The sequence below is a fragment of the Epinephelus moara genome, chromosome 13, assembly GCF_006386435.1.
Source record: "Epinephelus moara isolate mb chromosome 13, YSFRI_EMoa_1.0, whole genome shotgun sequence".
Taxonomy (NCBI): domain Eukaryota; kingdom Metazoa; phylum Chordata; class Actinopteri; order Perciformes; family Serranidae; genus Epinephelus; species Epinephelus moara.
The window spans coordinates 15,179,922-15,194,082 of record NC_065518.1 but is presented as its reverse complement, the minus strand read 5'-3'; the positions used below and the strand labels follow the sequence as shown (position 1 = coordinate 15,194,082).

General features: G+C 40.6%; 1 protein-coding gene across 9 annotated transcripts in view; it reads right to left on the bottom strand.

The window, feature by feature from the left end:
- Positions 1-14,161, bottom strand: part of LOC126399873 (calcium-activated potassium channel subunit alpha-1) — a 150,164-nt gene that overhangs the window by 32,586 nt on the left and 103,417 nt on the right. For 3 of the 9 annotated variants that reach the window (XM_050060185.1, XM_050060191.1, XM_050060186.1), the window contains exons 13-19: positions 12,985-13,054; positions 12,596-12,751; positions 12,241-12,350; positions 10,688-10,756; positions 10,093-10,179; positions 7,611-7,687; positions 1,160-1,192 (exon numbers count right to left, since the gene is read on the bottom strand). In XM_050060185.1, coding sequence (XP_049916142.1) covers positions 1,160-1,192; positions 7,611-7,687; positions 10,093-10,179; positions 10,688-10,756; positions 12,241-12,350; positions 12,596-12,751; positions 12,985-13,054 — 602 coding nt within the window. Of the gene's footprint in view, positions 1-1,159; positions 1,193-4,754; positions 4,929-6,773; positions 6,783-7,610; positions 7,688-10,092; positions 10,180-10,687; positions 10,757-12,240; positions 12,351-12,595; positions 12,752-12,984; positions 13,055-14,161 lie in introns of all 9 variants that reach the window. The other 6 variants (XM_050060194.1, XM_050060187.1, XM_050060188.1 and 3 more) reach the window with 3 other exon arrangements.

Sequence of the window (14,161 nt, the reverse complement as noted above, 5' to 3'; positions counted from 1 at the left end):
ACCCTTTAATTCTTGGCATTAACCATGAGATAGGATTTGATTCAAGCTGACTTCAATAAGACCTGCAGTGTGTATGTTAATAAAACATCTTGTGACTCTTATCATAATTAAAGCATAATCACTGGTTTTTGGGGGTAATTCTTTCTGGCACAAGAATGCTAATAGCTGAATAATTAAAAAACCTCATTTTTATTAAACACCACTTAACCACTTGGTATAGCCACCAAATGAAATGTTGGATTTGACATTTGCTGTGATATTTATAATAAACATGAATTAATAAATATGCTTTCAGGTGTTCCAGTGATTGTTATGCCATAAGAACAAGGAGGTGACAGTGTGAATTAAACACCACTAGCTGCTGTTTGCAGTTCACGTCTGATGAGGGGGGGGGTGAATTCAGTATCCACTCGGCTATTTGAAAATGTGCGAGCTCCTCTGGTGTTATTACAGAGGTAAAACTGCTCAAGATAACATGATAAAACAGACACACAAAAAAGAAGCAGATAAAAAGTGTCCCCCTTACTCCAAAAAAAAATGGCTCGGAGCTAAAACTGGAGAATAGAGATGATTATTTCAACAGTCAGCTGTCGAGCAGATTATCCTCCCTGCTCCAGACCTCCACTATTCATCTGCCCCATGTCAAACATGCACAGCACTTCTCCAAGACAACACATTGTGGCAGATCTGCTGCCTATCACAGATCCTGCTGAAGTGGACGACCCACATGGTTCACACTCCTCGACTGGCTGGATAAGAACTGAGGAAACATCACACTAACTCATGTATTACAGTTTTCTCCTGCTGTCTGTTCTCTGAAAATAAATCTCCATTATAAACTCCTGCACACATTTACTTTAAATGTTTTAATGCTGTGTTTTTAGACGCACTCCGGGTTTATTCCCCCCCACCCACAGTGAAGCAGCAGCACCATCTACTGCTGAGCTGTAACTGATACCCAACACAAACCACTCAGACACACTCACCCAGTGCTTTGCATGTAAAATATACTGATGGATGATGATAGACTGGACAGAGCGATGAGCAGCAAACAGCGAGACACCGCCGAGTTAGAGACAGTTCACGTGGTGAAATGAACGAGTGGAAGGGGGTTAGCGACAAATGACAAAACAGAGAGAGAATGGAAATCAAAACTTACTTGATTTGATATATCCATTATAGCTATTTTTAGCTGAGAAAAAAATGCAGAGACAGATGAGAGGTTACAGGGGAGAACAGGTTGTAATGAAAGCAAATTATAAATGACAGCTGAGGGCCGACAGATTTCTCTTGAAGGCACGTTTAATAAGCAGAGTGGTGCCTTGAAGACAACAGAGACAAAGCGATGAGAAATAAAACACGGGTCAGTTAGGAGAATGATTTTTCAGCAGTGTGGTCAGTGAGATTAAACTGTGGATCACTGTAAGTGTTTGGAGGCGGTCACCTGCTGGATGTGAACAGTCGTGTTTGAGGTGGGACAGTGAGCACTGGTGTGGTGATTTGCAAGTCAAAGACGTCTAGACGTCGAGGTTAAATTTGGTTAAGAAAACAGACCTTTTTTTACACTGAAATTAAGGGTATCTGTCAGGGATGCACCATGAAATTCTGGGCTGATATTTTTGTTTTAGTTTATTTTGTTTTTGTTTTTTGTTCCCCCTTTTTGTTCCAGGGAAACAAAGAAATCTTCATTATGGAAAAATAACTTTCAGTCATTCTGTCCTTCGTTACAAATTCAATCATGCACGTTTTTAAAACAACTTTTTATGCAACCTGTGACATGAAAAACACCATTGGAAAAACTGCTTCAAAAGTGTTTTTACTACATATAATGTGCCATAATTCCCTCTCTAATATCTATTTAAACTCGTAAAAACATCAACAAATTTCCCCTTCAAACAACTGCATGTATTCAAGTTTCTCACCAAAAGCTTATTTTTACAAAATGTCACTTGAACACATCATAATATAATAATTTACCTTTGCTCAATTCTCATTTTTACAGAACAGAGCTTGAACACATCTTAATGTAACTCAACTCAAGCTCCATGAGCTGTTAGTTTCCCGCCACCAGCTGCTAACAGCTAACGCTAGCTCTCCTCCTGCTATTTCAACACACATTCACTGTTCAGGGGAAAAACAGGCTGCGTCCCCTGACGTATCGATAGTGACTTTACTATAACCTTTTGTCACAAAGGCATCCTGAAGAAGATCTGTGTTCATCTCAAACATGTTTTCTATTGTCTCTGGGATAACAGGATGTTGCTAGTCTCGAGCTCTGCCTTTTAGCCTGCACCAAATGAATGTGTCACAACAGAAAACATCGGCCACTGCCATCGGTAAATGTCATCTCATAGCTGAAACTGCGATGGCAGTGAACAAGGGGAATATTGGCCGATACCAATGTTTGGCCAAATCAGTGCATCTCTAGTATCTGCCAATTATTTTCTCAATAAATAATTAATCATTTGGTCTATAAAATGCCAGTAAAAAGTACAAAATAATGCTTGTTACAATTTCCAAGAGCCCAAGTGGATGTTTAAATGGGTTGTTTGGTCCAATCAACGATTAAAACCCCTAAAACTATTGATTTACTTTTATAAAACGAAGCTGAAGCAACCACAACAAAAAAAAGAAAAGAAAGAAAACCACTTGGGATTGTCTCGTATTTTTGCTTGAAAGCTAAAATCAATTATAAATAACTTTTGCAGATTCTGTTGATTGAGTCAGATTTGATACAACTGTCATTTAAGCAGAATGAAAAGACTGTGTTTTAATGAGATGCAGATCCAAAGCACAGCACACATTAAAATATAGTTTAGCCTTAATGTCTGAAAGTGGAAACCAAATTTAACCTTGTTTTAACTTGACTGTCTAGATGTCTTTTGACATGAAAATCATCCATGTTTTCTACGCAGACCTGCTTTAACATTTAGTCAGGAGGTAAGCATGTAGCAAGACTTACAATATGTGACAATACTGCATGTGTTCTTGTCCATACGTCTATAGTATTGTGTTTATTTTTTCTCCTCTTTCCCAAAAGCTGTTTCCCATTCCTCTGCACTGCCTGACACAACCTGCACGGATGCATGGAACTTTCTGTGAGTCACATTTTGGAGCCGTGAGTCCCACACATGCTCATTAGTACCTTATTTCAACCCCTTGCTTACAATAAAGGTCATGCATTGAGCTTAAGGCAGGACAGTGACAGCAATGTTCAAACAGGGACCTTGCTGGTCCTGGCATCTGTCGCCTGCAATCGGAGGGCGCGAGCAGAGTCACAGGACTAACAGGCTAGCATCTGTCCCACAACGAGAGAGGAGGAGAGGGGCGGGGGCACTCAGCTGCCTGGTGGTTAGGAACTGTCAGGCTGAGTTTCATGACAACCGGTAGCACTCCAAAAATGAAAATGCAAACATAATTTCCACGTCAGGCCGTATAAGGCCTCGCTCTGCGCGTCTCCCGCACCGTGTCGACAGCAACTCCGGAGCTCGGCTCGAGCCCAGCTAGCCGGGCGATGCTCACAGCACACAGCCCTGGAAGACATGTCGAGGGGTGGAAATGCCCAGAGACGTTCAAGTATACACAGAAACGGTCTTTGATCAAGAGACATTCACTAAGACTGCATGACAGTCTGCAATGTTTTCCAGCAAATTGTATCAACGCTCTGCAAACTCAGACACATTCTTCATGCCTTCTGCGATACATCAGTACAATTTAACATGCCCCCTGGCTTTAAAGGGGAATCACACTTGAGTTAAGAATTTATATGCAGCTCAATTCAGCTCAGGCCGGTTCACTAAAATCCAATACGATCCAGCACCATTCTACTGTCTTCTATTCCACTGTATTCTCATCTTATTGTACAATTCAATCAATATCATGAGACTAAGATCTCTCTGAAAACTACAAACTACAATCCAGAGCTCCTCTGTTTGCCCTGGTTTGTGTACTGCATATGTTTTGGAGATTTTCCCCTTAGTGGTTGTTCAAGCTTATGATCTTAATTTAATAAAACCAGTACATTAACCTCAATATGTACAGCTACCCTCAGAAAATCCCCTCAGGCGCTCTCATGCACGCCTTTTATTTCTTTTTAATTAATTGTCTGTGGCGTTTATACATACAAATATCTCAAATCCTGTCCTGTTCACCCATTTCTGCAGGGTACAGCAGGGAAATATGTGGATTAAGTGAATGTTATTTGGGTTATTCTTAAAAAGATTAAGTTACCCTCTCCAGTGACATCATTCTAGCACTCCTACCAAAACAAATAACTTCGAGATATGCATGGGAATTCTCAACCATGATTCCCAAGTTCGAGTGTGCATCGAGAGATTTGTGGCGGGGATGCACAGCTGTACATTTTTCATGGCTTTTTATGTCTTGTAAATATGTTGGCGAGGTCACTGGAGGGGGAAGCACACTGTCTTTCAGGGGAGAATTAATTTTCACACTCTGCAAAAAATTTGTGACCGTTGAGTTAATTGAAACTACAGGTCAATTTGAATTCACATTCTCTGACAAAACACCAGCAAAACAGTACACTGGCATGCTTCACAACAGCTAAAAGTCACCTCCAAAAGTAGCAACACAGGGGGAAGAACACGAGCTGACTGGAAATCATAAACACTAAAGCGACATCTATATCCATGACAGTGACGACACAGCTGCTAGAGCTAGACACAGACACGCTGCACGGTTAACACAGTGCATGTTACAGACACTGAAGAGTACATGTCATGGCGACAACTTACAGGCACGTAAAGTGGCTGAGCAATCATTAACAGAGACAGCAGAGAGTGGGATGTCGCGTTGAGGGGAGTCCATGTTACAACGCACATTAACCGGCATGCAAGAGCAGTCCCGCTCTGAGCGGCCGCAATCAAAACAACATGCCAGTCTCATTTTCTTGTAGGCGGGCGTCTTGGCTACAGTCACGGGTTCAGACGAGAGGAGAGGAAGAGCAGGTTAATGTAGAGGGTCGTTCTGGAGGAAGAGTGGACAAAGGCAAGACAGGGCACAGAGGAAGGCTGCTGCTGGGATGCACAAGATAAACTTTGTCTTGACAGCGTGCAAATGTCACATTAGGATTTTTTTCCACTCTTTGTGGTTTGTACAGTTTGGGTCATTTCTGCAGCTAGTTATGAAAATACCATGAGGTCCTGAAGTCATGTGGTTTTGGGGTAAGAATTGGACATGAGTGGGGATGAAGGGGGAAGAGCAGGTCATCAGCAGCAGGAGAGACAGTTCCCACGAGTTCCCTCTTCACTTCCTGACGTCACCCCGACCCCTCACCTCACAGCCAAGTCTCCAGAATTAAATATTGGCATTGTATGTCTCTGCAAACCACAGATATGTTACCATTGTATGTTGCATACGTATGACGTAGTTCAGATAACATGTAAACAAGATGAGTCAAGCAATAGACTGCTGTTTAAGACCAACAAAAGCTGGTGTTTTTCAATGAGAGTTTGGGACATTTCAAGACATGTTTCTAGTGACACAAGCGGGTGTTTTGTAACTCAAGTTCGGGATGTCTCTAGCCATGTTTGTAGCCACAGATGTGATTGTTTGTTTAACAAAAGTTTGGGACATTTTCAGACATGTTTGTTCTGACAGATAACGGTAATTTTAACTAGAGTTCAGGTGATTTCCAGCTGTGTTTATAGCAACAGAAGCACTTGTTATTTTTATTAGAGTTGGGACATTTCCAGCAGTGTTTGTAGCTACACAAATGGTGTTTTCTAATGAGAGTTAGGGACATTTTCTGCTATGTTTGTAGCAACCACACTGGGTAATTTAAGAAAAATCTTGATGATTCTTTCTAACCCTAATCAAGTGGTTTTTGTGCCTAAACCTAACTACACTTGAACCAAAGTGTTGTCACAACATAAAATTGAAATGTAAAGAGACAAAGTTTCAGCATATCTGGTACAGGATACATACAAATGTAACATATCTGGCATTAACAGAAACATACAGTGGCAACACTTATTCTGGCAACTGGGTTAGAGCCAGCCCAACATGACGTCTGGAGGCTTAGGTCCACTGTGTGCTGGGACATGGTTTGAGCAGGTGTTATAAGTTTACAAATTATAACAAAATAATTGTACTGGTTTCTAGTTAAAACTAACAGAAATGTCTCCAACAAAAGGTCAAAATGAAGTGACAAGTGTTTCTGGACTTGAATAGATATTTAAGTGGACCCTAAATTCGCTTAACGTTCTTGAGTAGCACATATCCCCATGACATCTGTGCTATTTGTTCCCAAACATCCCTGACATCAGAGGTGCTGGGAGAGACTGTGCAGTCACCTCAGTGAATGATAATGTTCCTCATGTCTCATCCTGGTGAATTTCTAGCTCTGCTCTTCTTGCAGGGATGTTGTGTTTTTAAAAGGTCTGTGGGGACATCTGGTGGTGATGTTGAGTATTACTGCCTCAAGCAGGCATGACTTAAATGTTTGTGCTCTGTTAAAAACACTCTGGGGATGCTGCAACAACTTTTTTTCCTCTAATAACAAAAGCATGGATGTGTATTTTAGGTATAACCTGCTCACATGTTCATCCCTGAAATACTAATATAAATTTTTAAGTTTGATCACGTTGACTAAATGTTTTCCTCGACCTGACAGCGATGTGCACATGACAACGGGGGAGGATCCAGGCAGCATCAACCATTGTACATGCAACATTTACAGTACATTCAAACAGGCTGCTTCAATCGGGGGGTTGCAGGCTGTGTTTTCGGAGGAATGAATCCACATTACTCACAATATATCACTATAATTTTAAGGAAAGTGTGTCAAGTTCCCAAGCAGCAGGAAGAGAATACATCACATGTTAAGATTAGGTGCTAGTTGTAGACGTTAACACGAGACAAACTATATTAAGTACAAGTGAAAAGGCAACAAAGTGGCACATGGTGTATTTTAAAGTCTAGAAACACACGATCCATCCAGGTACCTGTGGTGTTAACAGTCTCTCTGAATGCCTGTTAACATCACAAAGTTATCAGTGAACTGGAGCAGCGCAGACATCTATCATAAAAAAAGAAAACATAGCAAACATCCACACAGGCAAACAGACAAAATGCACATTTAGACTGTATTCACAGGTGGTTTGAGAGGAGTTAATTATAGCTGTGTATCTGAACAACAAAACAATACAAAACTAAATGGTACTTAAGGAATCAGTTCACCCAAAATACACACACAAAAGCAGTTCTCAAATTAGAGAAACCTCTGCACATAAAAACAAAACCACATGCAGGGATAACAAGATACCAGTGGACAGCTGTGTTCTGTAATTTGGGTGAACTGACTCGTTAATGAAGGCAGGTATTTACGTCACACTGATGCCCAAAAGTGTAGTTTTACGAGGGAAACTTGGAGCGCGCCTGTTTGTTTTGGCTGCAGAAAGAGATCAGGTAACCTCTCTTCATACCCAAGTTACAAGAAAGTAAATAATTAATGTAAAGACTAATTGATTTGGACACGCTGGCTATGTAGGTCAGGTAAATACACCATCACACCACCAGACTGAAGCTAACTCAGTGGGGTGAGGAATCGTTTCTGAAGTTAAATAATGTTTTTACATGCAGTCACTTACATTTCTTGCATCCACATTTCTTTATCCTTTTAGGATCGGTGATGTCATCGTGGCAGGCTTTACAGTAAAACAGTGCCCTGTGGAGGAAAAACAACAACAAACATGCTGAAATGAAGTATTTACAACAAGTGTATCTCCACTGCATCGACAACAAGTAGTTTTAGTTTGAACAAAACTTTAAGTACAATATGAAATGATAAAAAAAAACTGTTAAATGCCTTTTATCAGGAAAGAATCAGGTTGAGTAAAAATATTTAAAGCTGGAGTCTGGAACTTTTACATCGCCTCTCTGGCACTGAGAGTAACTACACAAAAACTGTCGACATGCTTTAGACTTCTAAATCTCAACCCAAGCCCGATGGTTGGACTGGGCTCAGGACAAAAATGTGCACTGATTAGTCGCTTCAGATAAGGTTTGGGGCTGTGGGGGAAAAAACATCTTTTTCTTTCTGAAACTGAGCACTCTGCGCTTAATTTGTTTGATTTTTAAAATGCAAATCCAACATATAGATATTGCATATCGATTCACTGATAATTATTATCTCCCGTTTCTTCTGCCGTAGCCTGGTGGCTTTTGTCCAATAACCAACCTAGGGGGCAGGGGTTAAGGAGCTGTGAGTGTCACTGTCAATGAGGTCAGAGTGAAGAAAACTTGAGAAGATGGAGGTGGTGTGGTGATCATTAAGTTGAAGTTAACCAAAGGTGAATATGAGGTGGTACCTCATGATGGGAAGTCAGGAGTATGGCTACATTTTCAATTGGTTGTCAACTTGGAAAATGACAGGGAGGCAGGGAGGCAGACTTGAAGGAGACAGAGCAGCCAGACTTGGGGCTGGGCTCTCTGTCCTTCCTCCCACCCAGAGCATGGAGCTTCTCTGGTGGGGAAATACAGTGTGGAGTCGGTGATGAACCGACCTGGTTCCTTTTCTGTTGGGACAGCCAGTGTGTCCCTGGCATTAGAAGCTGATGAGTGTTGGGGCGTCGGTGGCTTGGTGGGTGGAGCAGGCGCCCCATGTGCAGGGCTGTTGCCGCAGCGGCCTGGGGTCGACTCCGGCCTGTGACCCTTTGCTGCGTGTCCATACCCCTCTCTCTCTCTCCTCCCTTCACGCGTAACTGTCCTATATAAAGGCAAAATGCCCAGAAAAATATCTTTAAAAAAAAAGAAGCTGACTAGTGTTTTTTGGGGGGGCAGGCTTGGGCTCAGTGCTTCAGTGTAGGTGCTGTGACATCACCCACTGGTTTATGGACTCCCATTTTGAAGCCTCGAGTTCAGCATTTTGGCCATTACCACTTTGGGTTTTTGAAGCCATGTGTGACCATATTTGGACGAGAGGGTGCCGCTGTGGAGGAGTGAGGGGTGGATCTGACTGAGGAATCTATCAGCAGACAGCCTGTCACTCAAAACAGCTCTGCCTTTAAACGTGTGTAACTTTGGGCCTTAATAAAATGTAAAAGTGCGAGTTACAAAAAAAAACACCCCCTGTACAGTTGTTATGAGGTTGAAATTAGCTGTAGAGCCCAAAACCGTTATTTTGTACCAGGCTGTAAACATGTTTATTTCTGCTGTAAAGTTGGGTAGTTTAACACTGGTGTCTATGGAGACTGACTCATTCTTGGAGCCACCCTCAAGTGACCATGCAGGGAACCGCAAACCCTGTTGTCATCTCATCCTTCCTCTTAACGCTAATTGTCTTTTTTATCTAGAGTTTCCACTCCAAAAATGTTTCTCTGACACTTCTTGGGATTTCCATCATAACCTCCACCATACTCCTAACTGTTGCTATGTTGCATGGTCTCTTTCCACACAAAAAAAAGCAGTGCCAAACAGAAAAAAGACAACAAAAATGAAACAAATCTCATGTACAATAAACACTGAATCCTTCCCCACTTTTCATTCTGGCTGTTTAACATGAAACGCATCACGTCCAGTGAGCAGGCCTGGGAAAGTCACCACAGACAGCCAACACAAAACTCCACTATACTAAGAAATTCAGAAAACCTTCTCTGGCGGCAAAAGACTTAATCAGAATTGTGTAAACTAATTTAGCAAGGGCTTAAATGTAACAGTAGTTTATTAATATGTAAAAGTCCTGAACTCCAGCTTTAATCGCTGATTCTCAAAAACAAGTCAGGTAAGTATTTTAGGGATTTGTTATTACATGAGGTGATAGTAGTGTGTCAAAAGTTGGGCGAGTAGTCTTGTAGCTTATTACAAATTTAAAAATGACAACTTACTAGCTAACAACCAGCTTGTATCATATTAAGATATCCAGCATATTGCACGAATTGCATGAAATGCACCGTGATTTTTGTTTTTAAAATATTTTACTCCTACATTTAATAATTCAACTGAAAGACGATGTAAAGATATACTGTATAACCTGATGGCTGATGCAACAGAATAGAGAAAACAGCATGATGAAGTCGCTGTCAGAGTAGTTTTACTTTCAGACACCATTTAATCTCAGCTCCCATTCATTACCTCTTTACTTCTTTGGCATCGCTGGCGATGAAGAAGCCAAGTGTCCCCTCCTGCATTTTCACGTGGTTTCCAGGGTTTATCAGGGTGCTGTGAGGATTTATACACCAAAGATGTCACAGCGGAAAGTTATATATATATCACAGAATTTGCAAGGCTTTGCACTAATCACTGGCAGTGGCACATGTTGGCAGGATTAGTTTTTGCAACTCATTGGCTCGATAGCCTCTGTTTATTAAATTAAGTTGATGAAAGCAGATAGCTGTGACACTTCAAACGATATAAAATGAGCAGTGCATTAGAGAAACCACTATAAAAAGCTTCAGCTGTGTTTAAAGAGGCCGACTGCCACCTTTCCCCACTCATTTGTCGGGATGTTATCAGACACGCCTGTGATGTCAGTGAACAAACCAATTCAGACACCAATTTAGCACATTTTGTAAAGCAGCTTGTGTTTGCAGTCAAACAGAAAAGCTGATTCAAAGTAGCTTCATCACTGAAACCAAATACTGACACAGCAAACACACCTGCGCATTTAAGTTTTTGCATCCCTGAATTTTAATGACTTCAACAATCCACTGTGAGCACATCCACTTACCTGCACTCCCTTTGATCAGACTTGTACTCTATCGCTATCAGCAGCAGCTTTAGCTTCACGTAGCAGAGTCTGCAAAGACAGTAACAAAATAATTAGACCACATGCACGCTAAATATTTGTAGCTCTCTGTAAATCGTCTTAGCTCTCACTGCCACCTGTTTCTGCTAAGAGGTCTGATTTATATTTCTTGTGTACCGCACTTGTCGTCTTTTTGGAATCAACTTCTTTGAGTCTTCAACTTAGAAATCCAGTTAAAAAAATTATGATTGTAATTATAATACTTAAATATGGTCATTCAAGGATTATGGAGAGAATTTAATGTTACGGTAGCCAGAGTGGCAACGTTGGCTTTTTTTTAAGACCCATTATCTTGAGTTCACAATTATCAGTTATTACATTTACTATTATATTCATCATGTAGTGAATGAAAGAATAAATAAAACAAGGTGTTAAATTCATAAGGTATAATTTATTTATTAATTTTTTTTAAAAAAGCTTCTTACACCTCTCATAGAAACAAAGAATACTTGATTTGTCATACAAATGATGATTCGGGGGGTGAAGTATTCCCTAAAGGTTAAATATTATCTCATCATTCAGTACGTTTGCATGCACAGTTCAGTCGAGCTATGGTTACAGCTCGACTAGGCCATTAAACTGGACTACTGTCCTTGTCCCAGTACACAAGCACGGGAGGGGAAACGATTAACTGACCAAAGTATGCCCGACTCTGCTATGATAGGTGGTGATATACCCCCTCTCAGCTTGTTAGTATGGGACCTTTTTGTGGTTGGCCTATTGCGTCACAGACCAAACAATCGACAAACAAGTTAGTCAAGGTTTTTAAGATTTCAAAGCTCCTATAAGTACAAGGATGAATGAGTCGGTTGGTTCTTGTCATAGGTATTCTAATATTTCTACATGTTACTCTGTATCCTTTATGTTTTTTATTGTGTGGTTGTTTGAAAATAACTTTTTGTGTGCTGCTGTCTTGGCCAGTCTCCCTTGTAAGAGAGATTGATGATGTCAATGAGATTTACCTGGTTAAATATGGGTTAAATAAAATAAAATAAAAGGTTAGCTAGTGGCAAACTGGTACCATGTTAGACAACTTTACAGCTCTGTACATTTCGTACATACTGCACTCTTTACTTCTTGTACAGATGAGATACACACTATCCGTTGAGGTTATGGTGTTATGTTGTTACCGGCTTCTTCTTCTGTTACTGATTTAATGATATTTGACTTCTGGGTCAAAGCCCGGGGCGGAAACTGAAGAGCATGCGGAACATCCGATCGACTGTATACATGCAGGAGTAATTGGACTCTCAATCACATCATCCGGGTGTGTTAGTCCGACTTTGAGAAATTCGATTTAGTACAATATCAGTCAGAAGTAAGTACAGTGTTAGTCAGACTAACACAATAATTGATTTTCTCTAAAATCATGTAAACGTACTGATCGACTTCCACACATACTGCACATACCTTCATCCTGTTACTACTGACTCTTTATATAAAAAATGTAAAGACTCAAGTTTCAGTGTACTTACTCGCAAATAACAGGGAAGGACATGCCCACAAAGGCACTGGACAGGTACTCCGTGTACATCTCATTGGCTACTCCTTCTAGGTAATACTTCTGCCATGTGTCCTCCTCAATCTGCAACAAAGATTCACCACAAAATACACAAAGCTTGTTCCATCACAGAAAGAACTGAACACAACAAACAAAATAATGCAACTTTTAGTTGTTGTTTTTTGCAAGTTGATCCCCACCCACTCACCAGATGCTGGACATGGGCCTCATCTGGGATAATCATTATCTATTCAAACTATGTTTATGGCCAACTTTGCCTCTGAACTTAATCCAGTGAGCACAGATGGGTGGATCTTAGCTGGGGCTACCTTGATAAAGGACCGCATGGAGAAAAGGTTGGCCAGCATGGTGGAGAGGCCCTGAGCCAGGCAGCTCTGAGCGATGAAGCCCAGCTTCAGCTCCGCAAGGCAAATAGCGTCATCTCCCTCCTTCCAGTTCCAGCTCGGGATGTTCAAAAGGTGGGCCTGAAGGGAGGAAACAAAAGGTGCATGCTAGTTTCACAGAACTACAGACTGTAAAACACTTCTTTCAACATGTTACCAAGACAAACAAAAGATTAAACAATCTTTCCAACCTAAATTACATCAGTGCAAACCAAAGTACGAACCCAAACATAAATATTCAAATAAAATGCAGTACAACAAAGACAAACATCTAATAATTAGTGACTCAAGTAAAAGAAACAGATTACACCAACCTTATTGTGATACTGCAACATCTGAGTGATAATTCTGATCTTCGGATGGTAGTTCTTGATCGATATTACTCTGATACATGACAGAGGGGACAAAACAAAATCAGACCTGGACATGTTTATATCATTCATAAACATTAAAGCTCCTTACAGCTGAAAAATATTTTCATAATGTCAGTGTTTTATCATGTGAAATTTAAGATGAAAGACAAAACAGTTTGGTGTTTAATGCAAATGAACAGAGACTGTGTGTAGTGTTACAGATTCATGTTTTCTCTCTGAGTTCTTGATAAGTGTCCAAAGGGAAAGTGAGCACCAGGAGTTTGTTCACAGAGAGTCTGTGAGCTTTCAGTGAGAGCCAGCTCGACACGCTCTCTTTCACTCCTGATTTAAGTCCAGGAAGAAGTGGGAACAATATCAAACTCTGGCATTCACTTTCGGGAGTATGATCATACGGTAACATTTTAAATGTCCTATTGTATCCTGATTTCCAAATATCTGTCTGTAGTCTAGATTACTGAACATTTTTATAAAGCACCTATGATGTCTTAATGAAAGTCTGACCTCTTAGAGCTGAATATTTGAAGGAATATTTCACCTACAAAATTATAATTTTCGTATCAATTATCCACCTCATGTTGCATTAAATTTGTAAAGAAACTCTGCTCAATGAAATACACAAGTACAGTTCAAATGCATGCGTCTGCACAGGCAGTGTACTCGTCCCTGTTTGAGACTATTAAATAGTAAGGTTTTGGGGGAATATGTATTTGTTAGGAAGGCTCTGAGCACACAACTCGATAAATGAGACTTTTACTGCACGAGATGTGAGAGTTTGTAACAGATGTATTGATATAGTTTTGCTGGTGTAAAATACGGCCCTCTTTTACTGCAGTTTATCAATTATTTTCTCTGTTTTTGGATTCTTTGTTCACTGTAGAGACATGCGGAAAAAAGTAAAGTTTTCTTCACAAATTCAACAGGGCTGTCACCTCAAAGTCGGAGATTCAAATCATCAGTCAGAGACCTTTCCGTTTACTGAGACTTCTGGGGAAGTTTTGGTCCTCAGATTTTGCTACGGAGTGAGCACTCCTGACTTTCACAATACTTTTTGGTACAGACATCTGCGGACAGGATGTAGTGGCAAAGAGGGAGAGAGACTGCACTGTGAGGCTCTGAA